The sequence below is a fragment of the Pteropus medius genome, unplaced genomic scaffold (assembly GCF_902729225.1).
Source record: "Pteropus medius unplaced genomic scaffold, Ma_sr-lr_union100, whole genome shotgun sequence".
NCBI lineage: Eukaryota > Metazoa > Chordata > Mammalia > Chiroptera > Pteropodidae > Pteropus > Pteropus medius.
This window is the reverse complement of record NW_024349225.1, coordinates 14837194-14854714: the sequence shown is the minus strand read 5'-3', so window position 1 is coordinate 14854714 and position 17521 is coordinate 14837194. Positions and strand designations below refer to the sequence as shown.

The 17521-nt window shown below is 57.5% G+C and overlaps 1 protein-coding gene and 1 long non-coding RNA gene across 3 annotated transcripts in view; one reads left to right on the top strand and one right to left on the bottom strand.

Annotated features, from left to right (window-relative positions):
* Positions 1–17521, top strand: part of RCSD1 (RCSD domain containing 1) — a 37016-nt gene that overhangs the window by 12830 nt on the left and 6665 nt on the right. The window contains exons 3-6 of one of the 2 annotated variants that reach the window (XM_039881532.1): positions 273–369; positions 12353–12451; positions 13451–13546; positions 17302–17373. In XM_039881532.1, the coding sequence (XP_039737466.1) occupies positions 273–369; positions 12353–12451; positions 13451–13546; positions 17302–17373 (364 nt within the window). The remainder of the gene's footprint in view (positions 1–272; positions 370–12352; positions 12452–13450; positions 13547–17301; positions 17374–17521) is intronic. The other variant, XM_039881533.1, reaches the window with a different exon arrangement.
* On the bottom strand, positions 10605–12357 carry LOC120617701 (uncharacterized). Its single transcript, XR_005657005.1, has 3 exons — positions 12150–12357; positions 11434–11541; positions 10605–10688 (listed from the first exon to the last, which is right to left on the bottom strand). It is a non-coding gene; the product is annotated as an uncharacterized LOC120617701 (long non-coding RNA).

The window sequence follows — 17521 nt, the reverse complement described above, 5'->3', positions numbered from 1 at the left end:
CTCGGGCCTCTGCTTCCTCCCGCCCAGGTGGCTTCTCTTTGAAGCGCAGAGCTGTGGACAGGTCTGGCCAGACCCAGGCTACTCTGCTCAGAGGCAGAGGCCAGATTTGCAGCCACAAAGAGGAAGCCAGAGGTGGGCGGGCAGGACTTCCTGACTCTGGCGTCTGGGTCCCTCTCTGGCCCGGTCCCCAGGGGCCAATCAGGATGCCCTGGGCTCTGAGGAGAGACCTGCCGTCCACACCAGGGGTACCACTGTCCTATCCCTCCATCCAGGAGCCCGGACGGGTCCAGACACAGTCAGGGACAAAGTTTGGGAGTTCTAGGGCCTCCCCACCTGCCCGGTGGAGTGTTCCGAGGTTCAGAGCACCAGGTAAGCACCGGGTGGGGGGGCGGCCGGCATTGCGGCCCCGGCAGTGGCTCTGGTGCTTTCACCCTGTCACCGGGCCGTGAGCAAGAGGGAGCACGGCGTGAAGGGGACAAGGGGGACAGCCCCCAGAGGTGGCTTCTGGCGCCGGGTTCACGCCAGTCCTGGTGAGCTCAGGCTCCCCACCAAAGCGCCCCGGGCTGGGGCTTAACCCCAGAAAGCACCCCCTTGCAGTCCGGAGGCCAGAAGCCCGAGATCGAGGTGTCGGGGGCGGGGCTGGACCCTCCTCTTGGCTTTAACGGGGTGTGTCCCAGGGTCGGCCCTCTGTGAGTGTCTGCATCCTAATCGCTTCTTATAAGGACAGACGTCGCGTTGGACGGGGGCCCATCCTAGGACCTCATTGTAACTTATCTCTGTAAAGACCTTATCTCCAAATGCCGTCTCATTCGGAGGTCTGGGGTGTTAGGGCGTCGGCATATGAGTTAGGGGGACACAGGTCAGCGTATAGCAACGCCCCCCACCCCGAGACCCAGAGCCTCGCTTCTGGCCATGGGTGAGAGCGGGAAGTTTGCAGTGGGGATCACCCCTCCCCGCCACAGCCACAGGGCGGGAGTGGGTTCCCAGGGCTCCGCACACCCCACCTGTGGTCAGGGCCCACGTTTCGGTCCGAGCCTGGCCATTCTGCCATGCCTGTCCCAGGCCACCAGAGCACGAGCTCTCTGCACAGGCAATGAGGCTGCGGGGCTGTCCTCACTGTCCCCAGGCTCCCCTGCCCCAGGCACAGCTTCCCTCTCCACTGCAGGAGGAAGCGATGGCCTGCCACCCCCCCCCACACACACACACACACGAGTGCCCCTCAGGGACTGTGACATGCTGCTTCCCCGCCATCCGAGCTGCTTTCGGCCCCCTGGTCTTGTAGGCCATGCTCTTGCTGGTCTCTCTGCCTGGAACCTCCCTCTCCTCCTCTCATCCTGCAGGGAGTTTTGTGGCTATGGGGGTCTTACTCCCCAATCTCTGTTCCATTTGGGGGCCACGTCTCCTCAGCCAAGACGAAGGGGTGAGGTCGGCATGAACCAGCCCACTCCTGACATGCCGGCTGTCACGGGGGGCGCCGAGGGCAGTGGGAGGAGGCTGAGCCCGTGACAGGCTTTCTCCCAGTTGTCCCCGAGGGGGTCTGTTCTCTCCCCTCCTCCGCTCTTATCTGGGGCAGGCCCCCAGATGTTTCCTGTCACCCAGACAGCCACCTCTCCCCCCAGGAGGGCGGAGATTTCCCACCTCCGCCCAGGCTCCCCTCACAGAGCCTGGGACTCCCGACTTATCTGCCCTGGAGAGCTTTTGAGCTTAAACGGAGCGGGGCCCTTTAAGGTTGGAGCCTCGCCGGGGCCAGATAGATACTGGAGCGAATTCCCAGCCAGGAGGCCTAGGTAAAAATACAAGCAGTTGTCAGCCTGGAAGCAGGCCCGGCCCTGCAGAGAGGGCCTGACCAGTTGCTGCCCGGCTGGGGACGCACATGCTAATTATGAAAATCGTCAACAGCGTCCGAGCTGATGAACCTTCCATCTTTTCGCCCATCCTTCCGAATTCACTTCCAGTCTCCGTCGATGGGTATCCGTCTGTCCGTGCCGTCGATGCGTGTCCGTCTGTCCGTGTGACCCGCGTCACTGCGTAGGAAGCGCTGAGTCTCTCAGCCTTGCTCTTTCGTGCCACACACCTTCATTCTCCACGTGTTGAACTGTCAGCGCTCGTCCTTCTTAGTAGAAACAGTGTTTCATTGTCTTCGCGCTCTGTAGGTTACTTTAACGCTTCTCTAAAATTTAATATTCGGAGGGCTTTGAAATTTTTACCTTTGTATGAAGAGCGGGGCTGTAGACAATTTTGTGTAAACTGTACTTTTCCTCTTTATTTCCTTAGTGTATATTCTAAAAACAGAACGAAGCATTGGGGCGTTCTCGTTACACAGTCCCAGATTATCGTGTCGAGGCGGGGAAGCATTAATCGATGTGTGATGCCAACGGCGGTTTTTAAGGGAACAATTTTCCCCGTAATCCTGGCAATCCCAGCTTTTTCGCATTCTGACGTATTCTGCCAACCCGATAGAGGTACAGTGTTGCCTTAAAGTCGATTTGCATTTTACCATTGGCCGTCAAGGTCCTGTATGTTCCCAAACGCTGACTCTGGGTCGGCGTTTTCGCCCCCTGCTTTGGAAGGCTTCTGCTCCAGCTGCTTTCTGGCGTTCATTTTACATGGAGGTCACAGGTGTAAATGTGTCGTGTGGTCTCCCTGAGTGAGCGTCTCCCCCGGCAGCCTCTGCCTCCACTCAGTTTTCTGTAGATTGGAGCCGTGGTCCCCAACCCTGGGTGCATGTTAGGGTCCCGTGGGGAGAGCATGAAACATGGGCCCCCCTGGGAATGAGGCGGGAAGCCGAGCGGGCTGCTGGTCTCACTCAGCGCGTGGAGATCCGGAGGCCCAGAAGCCAGAGCCTCAGTCCCTATCCAGTGGTTGCTGTCTTTAAATCAGTCAGTGATAACTGCATCCCTACTGTGTGTCGGCGACTCTACTAGGAATTGGGGAAAGCCGGGGTCAAGACAGTGGCGCGCGCCTTCAAAAAGGGGCAGACTCCAGTGAGAGAGACAGACGGTTCAGGGTGGCTTGGGAGTGTTATGACAGAGGTCACAGAGGTGGCTGTGATGACGCCACCCAGGGGAGAAGTCCACGAAGGCTTCTCGGAGAAGGCAGCAAAAAGCTGGGTCTCAGATGATGAAGAAAATCTATCCAGGCGGGGGCGCGGGGGCCGCGTCTGCAAAGACACAGGCATGAAAATGTGGGGATGGCAGCTCCGGCACAGCCCTGTCACCTTGGACAAGTCGTTCAGCCTCTCCGAGCTCCGACTCCACCGTCCACACAGATCATAACGCCTGCTGGGCCATTCGCTTGCCATGCCAGGTGGGGCCGGCTCCTAGTGCCAGCCAGTAAGAGGTACCGATGGGATCTTCGGTCTCTAGCGATAACTCTGGTTCCTGAGTCCCTAGCCAGGTCACCTTTATTGAGCACTAAGTGTAGCGCTTGGCACATGGTTAATATTCAATACACGTCCACTGTTATCACTGAGAAAGTATCATCGTTTAGGGAAGAGGGACGGCCCGGGCCCTCATGTCCCACGCTACAACGATTTGATGGTCCAGTAGGTAGCGCACAGTCGGTAAGCCCAGCAAAGACGTGACCGCACAGATTTTCGATAGATGGTTTGGGCAGCAGCGGGGAGAATGGATAAGATAGAGAAAAGCAGAAGCAAAGGAATCAGTTAGGTGACTGTGGCCTCACCCCACAATCAAGGGAGAGGGGCCGGGGGCATTTAAGTGCGGCGACCACAGCAGAGGGGCGGGGGCCGCGGGGAGACCATCTGGAGAGGACGGAATGGCGGGGCTCGCTCAGCTGCTGGGCACGAGGGCGGGGAGCTGAAGCCGGCGTCTCCTCAACCCCCCACCCTCAGACCGGCCCCGTAGACCGGCACCGTATCCTCCCGAACGGGCCTGGCATCCCTCAGCTTGGTGGCTCCCAGGGTCTGACTTCCTGTCGGAGCAGCACAAGGACCCCTTGTTTCCAAAACCAGATGGAGGCTACGTCTCTCCCCGAGGAAATGAGCTCGGCTTCCGCGAACCCTCCCTCCTGGAGAGAAACCTCAAGCTTGGAGACTCGGGGCCTGCTCGAGACCCCACTGCAGGCTGCTGCGGCGTGTGGTCCAGGCCCGGCTCTGCCCAGGGAGGGTGGCCCGCAGGAGCGATGTGCTTTGCAGAAGGAAAACGGCTCAAACCAGATATTGCCTTGTTTGTTTTCCCCGTAAAGAAAAAAAAAAAGGCCATGTTACTTACTTTTTAGAGATCCGGCAGGTATTTTTAATTCCTCAAGCTTCCCGCTGTCTACGGGTGTTTCCTATGGCATTGCTATTGCTATCGGGAAGGACAGAGCCAAGACATAGTCAGCTTTGTTCTTGAGACTTCCAGAAAGTGTCCCTGCTCCGACCTCTGCGTGCCACCTCAGGTCCCCTTTGGGCAAAGACCTCTCCATGAACTGCCCTGTGTCCCCGCCATTCGCTTCCCATGCCAGGTGGGGCCGGCTCCTAGTGCCAGCCAGTAAGAGGTACCGATGGGATCTTCGGTCTCTAGCGATAACTCCGGTTCCCGAGTCCCTAGCCAGGGGGCATTAGTGACACAGCTGCTGTGCCGCTCCAGCCGATTTATTCTTTACTTCTCAAACGCAGGACCACCCTCCCATCTCCAACCAGTTGTGACAGACAGCCTTGTACAACAGGTGCGGAGGCCTTTGCAATGGCAAGGCAGAATACTTGTTCATTTGTACCCCCCAAAAAAGTTATGCGTAAGCTAAAACTTTGGGGCCCGGATGTGTTTTTCATGCACCGGAGAAGCCCCTGCTGGGAAATCCCTTCGCGAAGTGAAGAAACCGTTAGCAAAGCAACGTAATCCCTCTCGATTTCTCCACGGGACAATACATGTGAATCGATGGAGGCTTGTTTCTGTCTTTTAGAAGAAGTCGAACAAATGTTCATTGAATGCTTTTATGGCACAGCGTCTGTTTCGAGCCTTCACGGCTGTCCATGGGTTGGGTGTTACGGATGGAGATGTTTTACTGGTTAGGAGGCGAAGGCTCAGAACGGTGAAGGGGTCTGGCAGCTGCTGAGGCAGGAGCTGCACTTGACCCCAGGTCTTCTCCTCCTGTCTGGGGGTCTACCCCCAAATCTCCTTAGAATTCAGTGAGGAGGAAATAATACCTTTGATATTATTCAACACTCGGAACAGTGATTTAGTGATGTATGTATAATAATTAAAAAATAAATTCATCTATTACACCCCAAAATGACTCCTGGGATTATCCAGGAAAACAGAATAGGCTAAAAACTTCTTCCTGAAAACCGGAGTAGCCAAACATTGCAGGCAGACTTTCTTCTGAGGTTTGCTTTTTTTTTTTTTTTTAAACAGAGCTGATGTTCCAAACAAAATCAATAGATTGTACTTTAAAATCTGGATTTAATCATCTCTTGAAAAATCAGATCACTGGGTGACGCTGGGTCTCAAATGACCTTTTGAAAAATGACTCAGTGTGACCCACTTGGGCAGGGGGCTGCAGCTGAGTGGCAGTGGCCCCTCTCCCTCGGAGGGCAGGGGTTTCTCCCACCCCCACCCACTCCTTTACACGGCCTGCCCTGGACTTTGCAAGGCCCACCCTGAAAGGTGAGGGAGAGGGGCGCGGAAACGGGGTGCCAGGTACCCCCAGGTCAGAGAGTGCTGCATGTGGGAAGTCTCCACCCCAGCCACGCTCTGAACGGCCAAGCACCAGCCGTGTCCCCCCTAACTGGCAGGTCCTGCTCGGAGTCTGCGTGGCTGGCGTCCGTGTTGAGTCAGACTCACCGCGTTGCGAGCCCAGCTCCACGGTACGGCATGTGACTCTGGGAAAGCCGCTTTATCTCTGTGTCTTTGTCAGAGGGGACTGGGAACAAAATAATATCTACCTCCTACGGCCGTCAAGAGGATTATGCGAGTTACGTCTTAAGTGAGGTGCCTCGTACGTTGCAAGCAAGGAGTCGATTTTGATTCCTGTCCCCTATTCTGTTTCCAAAACCAATGAATACGTGGTCCTCTGGGGACGTGGTCTGTTCATCACCAGGGATGTGTTGAAATTCAGGGCGTGGGGCCTAAAGGAAATCACGTGTTTCTTTGTCCTCTCTCTTGTCTTGCGATTTGCTTTTTCTGAGAGTATGTGCTGAACTGGAAGGGGACATTTTGGCTTCGGATTGATCATTTCCCTGAGCACAGAGCAGGGTGTAACAGGGAAGGGACAGCGTTTAAACAGTGCTCAGGGCCACTGCAAACGGGGGAATTGGCCTCGATTTTAGTAAGCCCCAAATAGCTTCGAGGGACACATATTTAAACCTGGCGACACAACATCTTTATGGAATCATTAACTTCACCCCCTCTTTCTCCTCCCCTACGGGCATGTGCGTCCTGTCCCCAGACCCTCGGGCCCTGGTTTTGATATTTTGAGAGGACAACTCTGTAGTATTTTCAGAAATTTGTCCCCTTGTTCAAACCACACTCTACCAGAGGATTTAAGGAGTTAGAGCTTGAAACTCTTATGTTAGTATTTTTTTTAATTTTTTTATTTGATGTTTTTCATATTTTATACCTTGACAACTGGCTTTCTTTCTCTTGAAAACATATCATGAACAGCCCTGCTGATCGGTTCTAATTTGCTCGTCCAAACGCACACACGGTTCACATAGCTGACGGAGCAAGCATGCTGGGGTGTTACAGGCAGTGTTTGTTTTTTTTTGGATTTTCTGCCCCACGTCGGCCCCCTTTCCAGTTTGTCATGGAAGTTTGCAGTGCTCGAGTTCATTCTTTCTAATGGTTTCGCAATAGCCCATTATGTGAATGGACCATGAAACATCTCCCCTTTTATGGGCGTTCATTGTGTGTCCACCGATTTGCTGCCCCACGCAGGGCTGCAGTCAGCTTCCTTGTCCTGCTATGCTGGGGCTTGATGGGGTAGATTCTCAGGAGTGTGGGGCTGAGCCGAAAGGTTAGTGTAATCTAATTTAATAAATGCTGCCAGATAACTTCCTCAAAAGGCTGCAGCAACTCATATTTCCTCTAGCAATAGATGAGGGTTCTTCTTCTCATTTACCACAGTAAGAGCTGGTTCGCTCTCTCTCCCTGTCCCACAGCATAAAGAGAAATCTTGGTGTTAATTTAATTTGCATTGCCCTGGCAACTGCTAAGTTCCAGCATCTTTTTATGTTTACCGGCTTTTTGGATTTGGTTTTCTATGAATTGCCGATTGATAGCCTTTTTACATATTTTTCTTGTCATTTTGCGGGAGCGCTGTGTATAACAGATAATATCTCCTTTTCATCTGTTACAAATAATTTTCAGATCTATTGTTTTTGCTTTACTTCATTTATAGTATTTTTCCCATAAAAAAAGTCATATATATATATATTGTAGTTAGAGGGCTTTTTTAAAAATAGAGCTGCTGGGAGTTCTCTCTTAGCGAAAGAGGGAAACATTTCCTTTTAACGCTCTCTCATCCTCTGCTCCGCTGTTACGTCCGACAAATCTCAGTTTGCCTCCAAGATGTCACGGACCCCAGAGCCAAGCGTGGGAATTCAGCAAAGCACCCTGGGAACCGTTATCGCAGGCTCCCCTTAGGTCACGTGTCCCCTCTCTGCCAGATCCCAGGCCGATACCAGCCTGGCGTCCTGCCGTCCTGCCGGCTCCAGCTCTTAGCCTCTGTCCTCATCCCTCCCACCGGCCCCTCCCCTGTCCGCTCCTTAAAGGGGAGTTGCCAGCTCTCTTCTCTAGTTGTCCTCTCTCTAGCAGGATGTGGAACGTCCCCGATCTCTCCACGCCACTGCCCCGGGGCCGCCCAGGGTCCCAAGGTCCTTCCTGCCACCTGAGCTGGGTCACCCGCCCTTCCCCGAACATCCATCCCTCTCCCCAATAGGATGTCCGCACCGCGGGGGCCGCCTCCGTGCCTCTGCGCCTGGACGAACGTGTCCCTGGAAACCCCTCGCTGGATTCACCGCTGTAGGATAAATTCAAATGCCTCGGCTTCCTGTTTAATACCCGCCTGCATTTCCTGAGCACGTAGTGTGTGCCACGCTCCCTGCGAAGCGCTGTCTGCAAAGCGTGCTCTCTCACTGGGTCTCACACAAGTGTGCAATGGGACCGTCACCATCCTCACTTTGCAGACGAGGCCCCTGAATGCACGGGTGTCATCTGCCCACGGTCACCTAAGAGCCAGGATGGGGAGAAGCGGCAAACGTCTCTCCCCGGGGCCCCCTCCATTACCCGCTTCCACAGTGTCCCCGCCCTTTGTCCACAGCTCCGGGCAGGGTCCTCAGACACAGTCACATGTGCAGCCTGCGCTGCCCCTCGGGCCGTCTGCCACGCCCCTCGCGGACACTCCGCCTTGTCCCACGGCATTCTTCACGGACGGACGCCGGACGTCGGCCGCCTGTGCTGTGTGTCCCCAGCTGGCCTGCCAGCTGCAACAGAGCAGGGACCGTGACTCGATTTCTCGGCCACCACCCACCCACCCTGCCCCCAGAGCTGCTGGTTGGTTCCTATGACCATGACGCCTAGCCAACGCTTCTGCAGGGACACTGAATCTTCTTAAGTCTCACTTGGCTCTAAGACACTGTAACTGTGAACGTACAGACGTCCTCGCTCAGGCCAAGGTCTTGACTACTAAACAGGTCCCAAAGCCAGCATGGGCCCGTTCCCGGCCCTATTAAGTGAAATCAGTGGAAAGTGGGAACAGTAAGAATGAAAGATAAATACTGGCATACGAGACATGCCCCCGGCACGTTTGGCTGAGTCAGGATAGTGACCCTGTGTGGTGGGTGTCACCCAGCCGTCCCCGCTCAGCGGGGTCAGCCGTCAGCACCAAAGAGGCAGGAACGCTGAAGGCAGCACAGGATCCGGAGCTCGGCTGGCCAGGTTTCGGTCCCACGCTTTCCGAATGAGCGATGGGCTCGTCAGCCATTCTCATGTCTTCCTGGGGGAAGCGTCTGTTCGAACCCTTTGCCTGTTTTTCACCAGGTCGTTTGGCTTGCCGTTACTGAATTTGATGGGTGCTCTTTAACCTCAAAACGTGACTCCCAAACGCTCCCGCTGCCGGAGGCAGCCTGGTGCTGTGGTTGCGGACGCGGGCTTCAGCGTGCTGTGTGAGCCTGGATCCTAGACCTACCGCCGACAGCTGTGCGACCTCGGACCAGTGACTGACCTCTCTGAGAGTCCGTTTTCTCATGGGTGAAACGGAGTTTATTACAAAGCCCCGTCGCAGAGGTGTTGGGAGGACACAACGAGGCAATCTTCACGCAGTACCTGGCACGATTAACATTTCGTCAATTAGCTGCTTGATTATGACTGAGAAAATGCATGGCAAAGGCTACTACTGCTAATTCAAAACCAGTTTCCGCTGGGGCGTGTGGGCCGTGGTCCCGGGCGCAGGCAGGATCCCTCCTTACGTCTGGCCCATGATGCCGGGCGTGGAGGGGACTTGCTTGAGCAGCCCAGCCCGCAGTCACTCGCTACTCACAGGTCTGGGCACCTGGGAGTGCCAGCACCTGGAGGGACCCTCCGTGAATGAGCCCCGGACCCAAAGGGAGCGGCCGGCGGGGAGGGCAGCTGGGAAAGGGGTCTGGCCACCGAGCAGCCCCTGCAGGCTGCACGCCAGCCCCCACCCGCCTGGATGTCCCCGTTTCGTGCCGAGAGGCCGGCCACTTTGCTCTGTAAAACCCACTAGAGCTTTCAAGTGACGCAGCCGGCAGCTGTCTTCTCCTCTTCCTTCTTCGGAGGGTGTGGCCAGGGGAGATGGGAGAGACCATTAAAATGACACTGGCCCCGCCCCCACCACGTAGGGCAGGTGCAGCCTGTCCTCTTTTGCATGGGGCCTCTGCTACTCCAGAGGTCATGGGCTCCTGCCTGAAGCAGCCGTGGGCAGCAGGGTGCGGAGGACAGCCTCGGTGTCTGAGGAGAGAGACAGAGACGTGGGTTCAGATCCTGGGCAGACAGCGTTCCAGTGCCATGTGGGGTCCGGACCTCCCTTCCCCTCGCTTTGCTCCTTCCTGAAATGTGTCTGAATATATCAACAGCCAACAGAAAGATTCAAACGCGCGAGGTAAAGAAACAGATACATTTTAAGGATTTTATAGCGACGCCGTGTTTTAGGATAGATTGGGCTATGAAAACTGGGGGAGACAGGTACCCAGGAAAGGGGATATGAAATTGTAGAGGGTCTTTAGCTCCAAGTCAAGACGGTTGGGTGGGGATTCGGCAGGCAAGAGCTCATTCTTCGCCCTCTGGTCACTACTCCAGTGACCTTGGATGAAACCAGTCCGGCCTGAGGCGCCCAGAGCCAGCGCTGGCTGACACTCTGTGTCCATTTTCACTTCAGGGTCCTGGTCTATGTTTATGAAGCCCTCACGACATCGGCCCAGTGGTGCTGGTTTGCAGAAGCGTCGTTCACTCATTCACTTGCTTATGGGCATTTACCGAGCACTTACTACGGGCCGGGGAGTGAGCTGGGGACAGACACGATAGTCGTGGGCCCCGTGCTCAGGGCTCACGGCGGAGGGAGAGAGCCCGCACACCCCGGGCGTCGATCGGCTGCCCGAGCGTCCGCCACACATGCTTCGCTCGGCTCGCGTCGCTGACCTTTCAGAGCCCGGCTTCAACGCTGCATTTGGAGTCAGGTCCCCTGGTCACTTGCTCCCCTAGTCCTTTCCCTTGGCGGCATTTATCACCCTAACAAACAGGAAACCAGGGTGAAAAGGGTGACGGTTTTGAATGTCTGTCTCCCTCACTGGACAGTAAGTTCCATTACGAAAGGTCCTGTGTCATTTTGTTCACTGCTGTGTGCTGTTGCACAGGAAGAACAAATGAATCAATCAATCAATTAATCAATAATCAATCATTAATCAATCAATCCAAGATGTGGTCAAACAAAAAGGGGGAGCAGAGGGCCCAGCACCGCACTGCCCATGGGGACCCGGCCACAGTCTCCAAGGGGCTCCCTGCTAGGAGTCCAGCTTCAGACTGCAGGGGAGAGGGAGAGGCGGGTGAGAAGGGTGGGGGAGGAGGAGGAAGGGGGGAGGGAGGGAAGGAAGCGGGGAGCCAGGAGCCACTGTAACAGGAGAGGCCGCAGCTGACTGGGAGGCAGGCTCAGGTCCTGGACAAGTTGTTCTAATCTTAGAAGTTATGCCTCAGCTTTCTGCTGCAGCCTGAAGGACAAATGTCCCAGACCCCAGGGCACACACACACATACACTGTCACTGCCACTTGGGAAGCAGAAATGGCCCCTAGTGACTGGTATTCCCGTGGGGCCTCCAGCGGGCTGCCACAGACCCCAGGGCTCCAAGCAGCCCTGGCGTGGTGGCCCCCTGGAGGCCAGCCCACCCCTCAGACTGGAGGGGCGATCAGTGAGCGACATCGGGTTTCTTATGGGACTGAGCAGCGTGGGAGGAGCGCAGGGCAGGGGTTCTGAACGCACCGTGCAGAGCGGTGAGCGGCAGGTTCACTGTGGCCTCGGCGAGCGAACTTGTCCACGTCACCCCCACCAGCCGGGCACGGGCACTGGTTGCCCACTCTCCCCTTTGCCCTGAAAAGGAAGACAAGCCGGGCTGTTTGGGGGCCGCCGGGCTGACCAGAGGGCCTTCGCACCCAAAGCCATCACAACCCTTCCAAAGCGTTCCAGCATGCCGGGCCTTGTCCTGACACTTAGATGCAGCACAAAGCGTTCCAGCCGCAGCTCAGCCTGGTTGTCCTTGTCACAGCACAGAAGGGTGAAGCCACTTGCCCAAGGTCACTGAGCGAGTAAGAGACGGAACAGCTCAGTGTGTGAGTCCTGGCCGGCCGTCCCTCCTCCGCCAGGCTTTTGGTAATTTGGCAAAGAGGCACTGACCGCCGCTCAGCCCCGGGCGCTCAATCAAGCAGGGAAGGCACGAGGCACGCGCACAGGGCCCCGGGGGAGGGGGGGAGCCACGAGGGCGTCTGCGCACCCGCCCCGCGCTCGGCCAGGCCTCTCTCTCCAGGGCGTCCCAGCAGCCCCTTCTGACCGAGGGCAGCGGACACACCCCTCTTCAGGACAGGTCTTAGTGGGAGGAGAACCTGGGGCTTGTCCGGCCCCCCAGACCCCCGGGCGCCCCTGGGACCCAGTTTCCTTTCCCGCAGGCCCCAGATCCACACCTGGGGCCCAGTACATCTTACATGGTCACGGCACGTGGTCGACCAGACGGTTTTTTTGAAGATCTTCGCACGGAGGAGCCAATTGCAAAATGCTGTTCAAAGGCCTCGTCACAGCTCCTCTGCTTGCGGCTACGTGACGAGCGCCTGGCGTGGCCCCCGGTGACCCACGAAGCAGAGCCGAGGGCACGCCTGCTGCTAACTGTCACTTCCTCTTGGTTTTCCAGGAAAGACCCACAGAGGCCAGCGCCAGTGTGGCCCCCTCGGCGGCCCCCTCGGTGGCCCAGCTGGCTGGGCGGTTTCAGGAGCAGGCGGCGGCCAAGGAGGTGAGCCAGGTGGCCTTGCAGCCCCCCTCCCGGAAGGGGGCGGGAGGAAGGGGAAGGCTGGGTCAGGCCCACAGGAGAGGGGGCGAGGAGGCTCGGTGATTACCAAATTAGGAAGAGCAGCCACAGAGGGGTCCCCCTGAATGCCAGGAATGTCACCTCTGCTGGGCCTGGCAGGGTCTTTCCCAGCAGAGTGAGGCTTCGCTTGCTCCTGGGAGGAGGGAGGAGGGGGAGGGGAGGGGAGAGCGAGGGCAGGGGGCCGGCCCGCCCGACGGACACAGGAGGCGAGGGTCTAGATCGGAATCGGGGGTCTGGATCGGACCCCATCTTGACGATCCACTGGCGGAGACGGGTTTTATGCAGCTGTGCCAGGTCCGGGCCGGCTCGGAATAAGAGGTCCCCACACGGCTTCCACCCTGGAGCCTCGGAAGGCGGGCGCCAGATTCCCGGGTCGGGAGGGAAGGCGTCCAGCGGCCTGGGAGGTCTAGAAGGATTCTGCTGCGGAGACGGCGGCGTAACCCCGGAGAGATCTGGGCTAGCTTGTCCGGGGCCCCCCAAGTCCGAGGCACTCACTGGAAGTGGGGGAGGGGTCTAGCATGGCCCCCGGGGGGACCGAGGCCCAGGTGTCACACTTCCTTGGGTGCGTCATTTTGCACTTGGTCCGTGATTTCTGGACAAATGAGACTGTCCGAAGGGTAAGGAAGACAGTGTTGATCGAAGGCGCCGGCAGCGCCCGGCAGCTGGGTGGGGGGTCGCTGGACACGTGTGGGCCGGTGGGACCGGCTTAGGGAGGAGCGGCTGCGAGCCCGCGAGGGAGCGAGCGCTAGACAGCGTCAGCTCGTACAGCCGATGGCCGAGGGCCCGCCATGCCACCCGCCGTGCTCGCCTCCTCCGGGCAGCCCTAAGCATTCCCCGAGCCAGTTTCTGCTGCCTTCGCCTTCCCCTGTTGCCTGATCCGCTCCCTCTTCTTCCGTGTGTGTCCGTCTGTCCCCCTCACCCCAGATGCCCGCCGTGCCAGCCAGTAAACCGAGAAGGAAGCCGCCGTGCTCCCTCCTCCTGTTCCCCCCCAAGGCGGAGCCAGGCCACAGCGACGAGGCGGTGAGTGCCCGCGGGCCGAGGGTGCCGGTCACGGTCACGCATCCTCCTCCTCCTCCTTGCAGGGAGGGCACGAGGTCCCCACATTCAGGGCTCACGACCTGTGCAGGCAGTTTCTCCATTTCAGGTCCAGGAACGAGTCTCCCGTTCCTAATGCTCCCTGAATCCTTGACACGGAAAACGAGGCCCCCTCCTCCCGCCCTTCGTGATCCGCCGGCGGCAAGAACACTATTTTTCAAGCCCGGGAATTTCAGCGAAGACAACGGGCCCTGTAGTTTTACCACCGCAGACCCAGGAGCCGAGGGAGGGACCGTCCACGCCCAGGGCTGATGCACGTGACCCTCCCTGGGCAGACGGCACCTGCAGAGAGGTACGCTTACATCAGGCAGACTCGCGCGGTGAGAATCAGGAGGCGTCGTGGGAAGGCCAGCTGCTGTCGGGGTCCCTGGAAGGAGCCAAGGTGCACGCGAGGCCGCGTCATCCTCAGATAGACATGGCCAACGTCACCCGCGTCACACAGGCTCTGGCATCTCAGACCGTGGTCAGCAAGGGACGCCCGGGCTGCGTGCCCACTGTGCTCTGTTATCCAGCTGCCGCTGTGAGAGCAGCGTCCCCAGCAGCCCCAGCAGCCATGAGCCGTCGCTGTGCTCATGGTCCCTGCCAGAAACGATGTGTACGTCCTCTTGTCCACTCCGGGAGGCCAGGCCCAGAACAGAGGAAGCAAGCCAGCGACTGTCCGGTGCCCAGATCCCACCTTAACCACCTCCCCACTGGCTTTCGGGGGAGCCACATCCCAAGGATGGACACCTGACGACCTTGGGCAAGCCTCGTTGCCTCCATTTGCTTCCCTGTGAAGTGAACTAAGGTGGTCCAGTGGTTTTTGAACCTTTTGTCAACCAAGGCTTGTAAGCAGAAGCCCACGGCGGCTCCCGCTCAGGTGCAGGGAGAGAGGGCCCAGAGCCCCATCTGCTCTGAGAACAACCCCGCCCCCCACGCACCAACAAGGGTCTTCTTCTGGGGCGAGAACCCCAAGAAGCACAGTTTAACAAACCCCCGAGTGTTTCGTTGGGCCTTCTCAAGCACTAACATTGCAACCTTGTGGCTTCGTGGGGCGGTCGGTCAAGGCTGTGACACACGCCAAGGTCGACTTCTCCTGTGAGCGGCACCCTCTGGGCTCGGTGTCTGTGCTGGGACAGGTTGAGGCCGTGGCCGTCGGAGCCCACTGTGAGGCTGCCCCTGCTCACCCGGATGTGGTCCCCGAGAGTCACTGCACCACCCTGGGCCTGCTTCCTGTTCTGTAAAATGAGACAAGAACACTAACCAAACGTGTGAGGGCCAGAGGGGGACATCGTATTCCCTGGACAAAAGCGGAGTGACTCAGGTTAGTTCGGTGGCTCTGGGAGGAGTAAATTCACAGGCGTCATGCCAGGGGACACCACCCAGCCGCTCAAAGCCATGTAACAACCAGACGAAAAGGACGGTGGGTTTAGAGGGCAGCCCACCTGCCGTGACAGGCGGCCCGCACAGAGGAAGGACATCGCCTCCAGGATCCGTGACTTTTCGTCACCTTAAAATTCACACAGAAATAAAATGGGCCACCAGCTTTGTCTGGACGGGTTGGACGGAGGCTGCGCCCACAGCTCGCATGTTCTCATGAAGCTCAGCCTGCAGGAGCCCCGAGGCCGGGAGCCTGGGGGCCTGGAAGGGGTCCCAGTCGGGCTGCCCAACGCAGTGCTGGACGGTGTTTTCCCACTCCTCGCCCTCCCTGCCCGCCCCGCACCTGACAGGGTGGGGTCAGCCCCTGCAGGCAGGGTGGCCAGGGATTACTATCTCAGGGGGGCCCAGGCAGAGAGGGGTTTAATGTGGCCACAGACCCTGCCTCGTCTACCCAGAGAAGGGCTGAAAACACTCCCAGCTGAAAAATCGGGTCCCCAACTTTAAGACATCATAGGAATATCCTATTAGACATATACGCGTCCATACAGAGATGGAAGGCTGGCCTTCCCCGCCGCGCGGCCACCTGCCTGAGCCGCCTGTGGAATGGTAAGGGAAATGCTGCCACCTGCTGCTGTCCCCTGGAACTGCATGAGCGGCTATTTCGGATTCTTCCTACTTCGGCGTCGGTTCCCATCGGCGAGGATTTTGTGGAGAGGAGCTGGGTTCCCAGCCCTGTCCTGGGCCGAAGGGGACGTGTTTCTTAGCTCCCACTCTCTTCAGCAGACAGTGGTCAGACGGGGAAGAGAAGAGTTTAAGTGTCACACGCGGTGGGCTTCGTCAGCAAAATCGTAGCTATGGTTCCTAAAACTGTACCTTCAGAAACACCGGCTCATGTGAAATTTCACCGTAAAACTCGGAGATTAGGACACCGGTTTGGGCCAGAAGCCGTCTGTCCTCGCCGCGGACGCGAGGCTCCCTGCGAGGGTGCGCTGGGAACACGTCTGACGGTGTAGAGTCCCGGCCGGGGGCACGTGGGCCTGGGAACCACGGCTTCCGGCCCACCCACCTGGGTCTTGGCTGAGGCGGCCGAGGCCGCGGCATCCACCCGGCTCCCCGAAGCAGAATGAGCAGGGGCTGGGGGCCTCCCGGGTCCCAGCCAGTGACTGGCCCACTGCCACACCTACCCCGCAATGCGGGGCCTCAAAAAGGCCACAGGAGTTCGGCCGAGTCAGTCTCCTCCTTCCTTCACGAAGATACAACCGTCTCATTCGATGCGCATCGCAGAAGGTGTCTAGGGGGTCGTCGTCATTCCTCTTATGACTCACGTGAGTCAGTATGTGGGGGCGAGAGGCAGGGACCACGCGGGGTCTGCACACTGGAGGGACATCGCTCCTCTGCCTCGGCCTCTGTCCAGCCCCGGGAAGTCCTTCCCCTTCTTTTTCTCCATCATCATCATCATCACCATCGTCATCATCATGTCTTTATTCCTGTGCGTGAGGATCCGTCCTCCTGTGCAACCAGACTTGATCATAGGGATTTTGCACAAAACAAGGAGTCCATCTTTTAAGATAATATAATAACATAAAAATCAGAGACAGACAAGATTTCCGCATACGTTCATCACAAAAATATCTTCAACTCACAGAGCACGCGGAATGAGATATTTATATACGCACCACCGTCTGTTCCCAGAGCGCAGAGACTAAGTCATGTTCCTCCCTGTATAACCAGCGCGGTCTCTGGAATCTGGTAGATACTCAATAAATGTCCGTTTAATCAAAATGAATATTCCATGCTTTGGAAAATGATAATTTATAAACAACACACCATTGATGAGATTTTCCAAAATATCATTAGTTTAGGGGAAGAATTTCGAACACACCCATCGGGTTTCACTCTGGGGTGGTGGTCCCTTGTTTTGTTTGTGACCAGCAGACTGGATGGTCATTTCACCCTGTCTCCTTGAAATGCCCTCCAGCTGCTGGCTCCTGTCGTCCAAGGTCGGGAGGTTAGACAAAGTCCCCTCAGACCCAGTCTGTTCCTTCACGATGGCTACAGACTCATTCTTCCCAGAACAGGTGACCCGCGTCTCGGGCTGTCCCGCCCACTGTCATTCACAGATTCAGTGGTCTTGTTAGCGGACAGGTGAGGGAGGGACGGAGGCCCCAACCCGGCCCGGGGGGTAAGTGGCCACGAAGCTCGGTGGGGAGGCGCTGAGGCCATGTTCTCTCCTCTCCCTCCACCCGTGGCTTTGCCCCCCGCCAGCACCCTCTCCCCCTTCGCCTCACTCATCCGCTTGTCTCGCTCCATTTGCTCTACAGAAATCACCACCCAGCGCGAGCCAGCCCCCCAAAGTCAAGGTGAAGAGCTCGCCTCTGATCGAGAAGCTTCAGGTGAGTGCTTCAGGTGGGCGCCCGTAGCTGGGATTGGCAGAGGGTGGCCACCCCTTACCCAGCCCCTTCCTATCCAACATCTGCATGTCATGTGTCACCTGGAGAGTTGACCTCCGATAACCAAATCGCTCTAAAAATTGAGGACCTC